General features: G+C 42.8%; 1 protein-coding gene across 1 annotated transcript in view; it reads left to right on the top strand.

Annotated features, from left to right (window-relative positions):
• The first annotated feature begins 925 nt into the window (after positions 1-925).
• The window catches only part of LOC112395727 (FERM and PDZ domain-containing protein 2-like), an 86,991-nt gene continuing 79,838 nt past the window's right edge, over positions 926-8,078 (top strand). The window contains exons 1-2 of the mRNA XM_024739081.1: positions 926-955; positions 2,049-2,220. Of these exons, the coding sequence (XP_024594849.1) occupies positions 926-955; positions 2,049-2,220 (202 nt within the window). The remainder of the gene's footprint in view (positions 956-2,048; positions 2,221-8,078) is intronic.

Genomic DNA, 8,078 nt, shown 5'->3' with positions numbered 1-8,078 from the left:
CCTGGGAGAGTTGAGGGCAACTCAGCTAAGGAAACATAATGAGATTATCGAGAAATGTGAGAGCCACTTGAGATGTGTGGCCATGAGTGTTGATTAGCACGGGTTTGTGCAATTCTTTAAGCTGGTTCAGCTGCATGGACATAGGGGTACAGGAGGTGGAAAACTGAATTTTACCCAGAATGGGGGCTTCCCAGATAAGTATGAGCGAGACGGTGGGGGTTGGGGGGGACATGGTGTATGCAACAGCAGCAGACACATGGTGCTTACCGTGCCAGACAGTGGTCTCATTTTTCTAGGCCCTTTACTCGTGTTAACTTGCTTCACTCTCAAACAGACCTATGAGTAGGTACTGTTATCTCCATTTTACACATGAGGAGACACAGCACAGAGAGGGTCAGGAACTTGCCTAAGGTAGCAGAGCCAGTATGTGGTAGAGCCAGGGTTTGGACCCAGGTGGTCTTGGCTCAATAATCTCACGCTTAACCACTGTGCTGTGTTGGAGCTCTCCCTCCCACGTACATGCAGGTGACTGATTTTAGTGATGGGCTGTACTAATGGAGATGATGTGACAAGATGCAATGGCTCAGGCAACATATATTGTTTTCTTTCCTACTTAATACTCCAGGGAAAATGTTCTAGGTGGGTGGAAGTTGGGGCCCCAGCCTGAAGGCCAGGGCACCTGGAACAAAGCCCAGAAGAGGGACACAGAGGCTGGTCAGTATGAACCCTTGGCCCATGGACTTCTAACTCACTGGGGAGAGGTGCCTTCAGAGGAGGGTGGAGTGGGTCTTCTTGCCTGAGTGGGGGGCTTCTGAGGAGTGAATAGGTGACAGCAGAAGGGTAGCTGGGCATCTCGTCGTGTGTCTCAAAGAGGCTCAGGATTTGGAGGGAGGAGGTAAGACAAGTGGTTAGAGGTGCAAGGAAGATGCCTCCTGGACCCTATGGAGGCAGCCAGGTGAGTCAAGGCTACAGGAGGTAGATTCCGGCTAGGGGTTTGGGGATGGGCAGAGCTGCACATCCTTTGCATAATCACCACCTCAGGCAAGATGCAGAACTATTCCATCACTCCAAATATCTCCCTCTTGCTATCCCTTTATAATCACTTGTCCCCATCCCTAACCTCTAGCAACCACTAATCTGATTTCCATCTCTATAATTTTGTCATTTCAAGAATGCTGTATATATAGAATCATACTCTATGTGACTACTTGCAATTGGCTTTTCCCACTCAGCATAATGCCCTTGAGATCCATTCGCGTGTTGCTTGTCCCAACGGTTCATTCATTTTTACTGCTGGGTAGGATGCTATGGACCACAGTTTGTTGAACCATTCACATACTGTAGAACATTTTGGTTGTTAACGGTTTCTGACTGTTGTAAATAAACTCAACAAATAATCATGTACACGTTTCTGTGTGGACAGAAGTTTTAATTTCTGTAGGATAAATGCCCAGGGGTTCAGTTACTGGCAAAGATATGTTTAGTTTTTTTAAGAAAGTGCCAAACTCTTTTCCAGGGTGGCTGTGCCATTATTATATTCTCAGCAGTATGAGGGGTCCTGGATTCTGTATAGAATAATATAACTTTATTATTTTAAATTTAATTAATTTGCAATTTATGACAATTTAAACATTGGACATAGCCTTGGAATAAAGCACAAGAGGTATAACTGGGAATCGGTTTTAGTGTTGAATTCTACTTGATTTTACACCCTGCTTTCAAGAACTGTAGGTAAATATGGCTTAGCATGGTTCTTGAAAGTAAAACAATTGAATGTTTAAAGATATGCCAATTCAAAAATGTCAATACTGAATTAGGATTTTTCCTTGCTTTAATGTGAATGAATGAAATCTTAATAGAGATCATTGTAGGAGGGGATTACTGCTAAGTGCTTACATTGGTAACAAAAAAGGTGAATGCGGTGGTGACTTTAAGCAGACCAGCCCGTGCCTGGGCATCTGTGATTTAGTGCTGCTCTCTGCTCTACAGTGAACCAGCCTCGTGATCAGAGCAGTTCACGTTCTCCTTCTGGGCTTCGGTTTCTTCAGATGTACGTGGTTGACCTGAATAAATTACTAAATAAAAATGACCTGGGACTAGCTAAAATGCAGATGCCCCTGGCTCTCCCCCCTGGGGCGGTGTTGGGAAATTTACGTTTCATCAAGTTCCAGTTTAAATCTGATGAGTTGACAAATTTGGGAGAAGCAACACAAGATGGTTGTAAATATAGTAACATGCTTTACTAGCTAGTGTGGGATGCAGGCAGCCTTAAGCAGGAAAAAGATAAATTTTGTAAAACATTATATAATGTTTATTAGTTTTTTAAAAAAGCAATAAAACAAAAAGGGGTACAAGGGGAAAAAACAGAAATGGACAAAAATTTCCCTGAATAAGTCATAATTAATTACTAAATAATAATAACTCAAAAACTCTCCCCAAAGCAACCACTGTTAAAGTTTCTAGTGATTCCTTCTAGATAAAGAGTATATGTATAATAAAATATATAATACGTAGATTATATACTCTACATATTCTATGTATATTCTATATAATATATAATATGTCTAATAAAAGGTATATAATACTATATATAATATAAATAATATATATTTTATGTTTATACATATTATGCATATATTCACACTAAGAGGAATCATACAGGCCTATTCCACACTTTTTGCTTTTTAAGAGATCTTCTTGGCAAGTGTGGAATGCCAGCACACACAGACCTACCTGCCTCCTTTGCATTGCTGTGTATTTGGTTTTCCACTGTGTGTGAACTACAGTTTATTTATCTGTCCGCTATTGATGGACACTTTGGTGGCTTTTAGTTTTTCACTATTACAAAATATATTGCACTGTTTTATTTGCTTGAGTGAACTTTTGCAAAAATGCTCATGGGATCAATTCCTTGCAGCTGGGTTTGCAAATGACATGTACATTTACAGTTTTAATGAATATCACCAGATGCCCTGCTGAGAGGTTGCACTAACCTACATTCCCACTTCTGGCATATGGGGCTGCTCACCAGCCATGTCCTCACCAAGCCCTGGGTTTCAACAAATTATTTTATTTTTTGGTTAATATACGAAGTAAAATGCATTCTTTCTCTTTCTAAAAAGTCTCTCCGTTTTGAAACTGCCTTTGATTTAAAGGGCTCCGAAGATCAAGTCTTTTACCCCTACCTTTACAGAGCTATGATCACTCTAATTCTTGCTTTTCCCTCTCTCTGCTGGCTCCTATTTTTTTGTGTGTGTGGTATGTGGGCCTCTCACTGTTGTGGCCTCTCCCGTTGCGGAGCACAGGCTCCGGACGTGCAAGCTCAACGGCCATGGCTCATGGGCCCAGCCGCTCCGCGGCATGTGGGATCTTCCTGGACCGGGGCACGAACCTGTGTCCCCTGTATCGGCAGGCGGACTCTCAACCACTGCGCCACCAGGGAAGCCCTATGCTAGCTCCTTTTTGAACGTAAGTACCAGAGAGTGTGAGAATTCCTTTTCCCTTTTCTCCAACTACAGTGCTCCTTTAAAAAAAAAAACAAAAAGGACATTTTATTGAGGGCTGATTGACATACAAAGAGCAGTATATATTTAATATGTACAGCTGGAAGGGTATGGAGATCATTATACACCCGTGCAACTATCACCACAATCTATGCCATAAACATATCCATCACCTCCAAAAGTTTCCTCCTGTCCCACTGTTATTATTATCATTATTATTATGTGCACATAAGTGATGATTACAATCACATTCCTCTTGCCTTCCCACTGGCAGCTCCAGGCTATTATTTCTCATGTTCTTGCACATTTCTCTGTCCTTTCGTGCAGGTCCAAAGGTCATGGAGAACGGTGGAGTTAATGAAACTAAGGCTCAGCTCTTGGCCAGCCCCCTGGTTCCTTGCAGGTCTCTTTCTTTTGATTGCACCAGGAGATAAAGTGACATCGTTGTCAAAGCCCCAGCTGAGCTGCAATCCCATTGCCTTCAGTGGCACCTAATCCAGTTGAGCTCTTACAGGCTTTCTCGGATCACTGGCTTTGAGGACTCAGGCTGCTGGGGTGGCTCTGCCTGCTAACAGGCCAGAGGCTGCACAGGGCTCAGGGCACGAGAGTAAGCCGCAGGAAAGAGAAGGGCCCTTGTTGACTCATGTGCTGGGCCGCCAAGCGCTTAGTAACAAACAGTAAACAAAGGCAGCAGTACGGGTGACAGAGGCAGCTCAGCCGAGAGACGAGATCCCCGCTCCTGTTGGAAAGTGGTCCATGATGAAGGCCTAGACCAGGTCACGGAGACTTTTTGGAGGCAGCCTTTGACACAGGACGCAGGTACTCCTTGGCATCCTTCACTTTTCTGCTATCAAACTGGATCAAGGGAAGGGCAAACCCATTCACTGGATCTGGGTACTGGGAATAAGGATAACTCAGCTGGGCTAGGTCTTGTGTTAAAGGCTCTTTGCAGTGTTGTTTGGAGTATTATGCATTCCAGGCTACTGGTAGGGACTGATTCAGACAGTGCATTTGTTTTTAATGAGTAAAGAATGGGCTCAACAGAGAGAACTTGGAGTTTAGAGTCAGACCAACCCTTGTTTGAATCACTGCTTTGCTATTCAGCATCTGTTCAAACTCATACAAATGCTATACTTTTCCTGAGACTCAGTTTCCTCACCTGTTAAATGTGATAATAGTACACACATTGCAGAAGGCACTTAGCACATGCTTGGAGCATAAGAGTAGCCCAATAAATGATAGCTGTCACTATCTTTCAGGAATGAGTGTTTTGGTTATTCCTTACAGGAAGTCAGTGGTTTAAGATAGAGTCTCAAGCCATGTCTAGTTGACTTTCAGAAAACAATGAAACAAAGAAAAAAATGTCAATGATTCATCTAGTTTTATATGCATGCTTAAAGGAAAGAAAAGACTCAGTTGAGTTTTTTTGACACTTAAAACAGCCTTTTTTTTTTAAAGCAGTAATTGAATTCAGAGATGAATATCTGCTGGCTAAATCCTGTGATTTGCTATTGGCTATTAGCTGAAACTAATCAATTAGTTTATCAATTCAAGAAGCACTTACTAGGTGTCTCCTGTGTGCCAGGCCAGGTTCTAGGTGTTGCGGACACCTTTCTCTGCTCACAGGATCTTCCAGGTGAGTGGGGGAGACAGCGAGGTGAACCTGCACAGCAGCTTGTGGTGGTAGCAAGAGCTGGAGTGGCGCAGGCTCCTGGAAGAGGTGCTGTCTGAGCACTGTTCGAATGCTACGGGGGAACTAGTGGGTGATGGGAGGGGAGGAGTTGGGGAAAGGCATCCTAGGCAAAGTAAAGCACGTGCAAAGGCCCAGTGGCATGAATAAGTAAAGCACATTCTAGGAACAGCTGGCAGTTTGGAATAACTTGAGTGAAGTGTGAGTGTTGGGCATCTGACAAGAGAGGAGTTTGCAGAGGTGAACAGAGCAGATCAAGGAAGGCCTTCTATAGCTTGTCTTTTGTTCAGAAGTTCCTGTAGAGCCACTGATAATTTTAATGAGGGGGATGTCATGATTGCATTTAAATATCAGAAAGATGATTCTGGTAGTAATATGGGTATGGGATTGGAGAGAGCGAGCCTGGAATAATGATGGATGGCCTAAATTTAAGGAAACGATAGTGGGGATGTTGAGAACCTCCAAGCAAGTGCTGCCAACACTGTGAAAAAAACCAAACATGCACAGATATATACGTACGTTTGTTATAAACATTATCAATGTGAAGAATGTGTATTGCACAATTTACAAGCAATAAAGTATACAATGCTCTTTGTTGCCAATTCTGTATAGCCAAGTGATTCACATGGAATGTATTCATTGGTTTTTGCCGAACTCTTGTATCCTTAGTCAGCCTATGTTTGCAATTGACCAATGAGTATAGTTCCAACACTGACTGATATGTTTGTTTACGTTGCCAAGGAAGAAGAAAGGTAAGCAATGAAGGTGAATATGTTAACTCCACTCATCTGTCAATGACATGAGTGATTTTTGTGCTGAATTGGACAATAGTTTTAATTCTGGAAGAACATTTCCTCAAATTTTGTTCTATTTACAATGTAATAACTGCAGACATGACACACTTTTAGCTTTAATCTGCATTGTTAACATTTTCTTTATCATTTTCATAAGTCTTGTTGACTGAAAAGAAAAAAGAAGCACAGCCTAAAAGTTGAGAATTATATTTTATTTGAGGACATTACTGAGGACTGTAGCCTGGGAAGGCAGCCTCTCAGATAGCTCTGAGGGACTGTTCCAAAGAGGTAAAGGAAGAGCCAGTATACATAGGAGTTTTTGCTGATAAGAAAAAAAAAAAACAACACATGCAGTTGAACATCAAAAGATTACTGCTGGGGTTTCCCTGGTGGTGCAGTGGTTGAGAGTCTGCCTTCCGATGCAGGGGACATGGGTTCATGCCCCGGTCCGGGCAGATCCCACATGCCACGGAGAGGCTGGGCCCGTGAGCCATGGCCGCTGAGCCTGCGCGTCCGGAGCCTGTGCTCCGCAACGGGAGAGGCCACAACAGTGAGAGGCCCGTGTACTGCAAAAAAAAAAAAAAAAAAAGATTACTGCTAAACACAAAAAACAGACATCTCAAGTGAATGATTTTAGTGCCTTTTTGTGTATGGGAAGATGCAGGAGTCTGGGTTCATAGAAATAATTCCTTTGATATGCATCTTAACTAACTTGGGCCAGTATCCTGTTTTTCTCTGTCCTGAATTCCCCTTTGCGGGACCCACCATTGGGGTGGTGGCAGTGGCAGGCAACATTCACTGTTTACTGGGTTTTTTTTTTTGTCCACAGTCTAGACAATCAACAAAACAACAAACCAAGCCCTGATTTGTAGTTTTTGCCAATTTCTTTGGTGTAAATACTCCCACTATGGCCACTTCTAAGTTCCCAATGTGATATCTCTGAACACAAAGTTGGAAGTGATATGCACCAGTACACCACTGTATCAGTATATAATTTCTACCATATACATGGAATTGATTTAAATAAGCTCAAGAGCATAGACAACATAATATATATAGTAATATAATCAGGAAAGTGAATTTGAGTATATTATCAATATAATTTATTTAATTAGAAGTTTCTATAAATTAATTTTTGTAATAGCTGTGTTTAACAACCAGCTTGCAGAATTTCTGGAGATTTAATAATTAGTTCTTACCAGTCAGTAGGAACCTTCTTTAGCACACCACAGGATCCAAGAAAGTTTTAAAGAAGCAGAATCCATGGGGATAGGAATATGATTAGTGGGGATGGGAGAAGGGGAGACAAAGAAAGGAATTAAGAAGAATGCCTGTTTCTCTCTATGGACAAATACATCACTCGTCAAGAAAGGAAATATAGGAATGGATTCAGGTGTGCAAGTCAATGCTGGACTCTTTGAAAAGACCAGTATGGAAAGATGACTATGATTTAAAGACAAAACAGAGAAGGATGAGGGAAGTTTGCAGCCTTCAAGAGATGTCACTGGACTTCTTCTGATGCCTGGAGACATTGTGCTCACTCCCCTGGTGGGGTCCTATTCTTTGAATTCCCAGCATCTAACCCCCTAGGTCTGGCTTATCAGCACTCAATGGAATTTATTTTGGCTAAGTCATTGTGCATTAATCCTTTTATTATTTTTTTTTTCCGGTACGCCGGCCTCTCACTGTTGTGGCCTCTCCCGTTGCGGAGCGCAGGCTCCGGACGCGCAGGCTCAGCGGCCATGGCTCACGGGCATAGCCGCTCCGCGGCACATGGGATCCTCCCGGACCGGGGCACGAACCCGTGTCCCCTGCATTGGCAAGCAGACTCGCAACCACTGCACCACCAGGGAAGCCCAATCCTTTTATTTTTAAAATAATGTTTACTTTGCCCTGCTATAAAATGAATGCAATGCTACTCTCTACAAAGTGTTTTTAGCCTAAAACTATCTGGAAAGCAATGCAAACCTTCCCGGAGAGACTCCTGGGTGCTGTCCCTTGCCCATTCTGCCTCTTCATCCGTCTTGCTCATTGGACTTGAGGTTATGGAGGAAGGAGAGGGCTGGTTCAGAAGGACCTGCTGAACTAAGG

The sequence above is a fragment of the Neophocaena asiaeorientalis genome, unplaced genomic scaffold (genome assembly GCF_003031525.2).
Source record: "Neophocaena asiaeorientalis asiaeorientalis breed wild unplaced genomic scaffold, Neophocaena_asiaeorientalis_V1.1 scaffold202, whole genome shotgun sequence".
Classification (NCBI taxonomy): Eukaryota; Metazoa; Chordata; class Mammalia; order Artiodactyla; family Phocoenidae; genus Neophocaena; species Neophocaena asiaeorientalis.
This window is presented reverse-complemented; position numbering and strand designations above follow the sequence as displayed.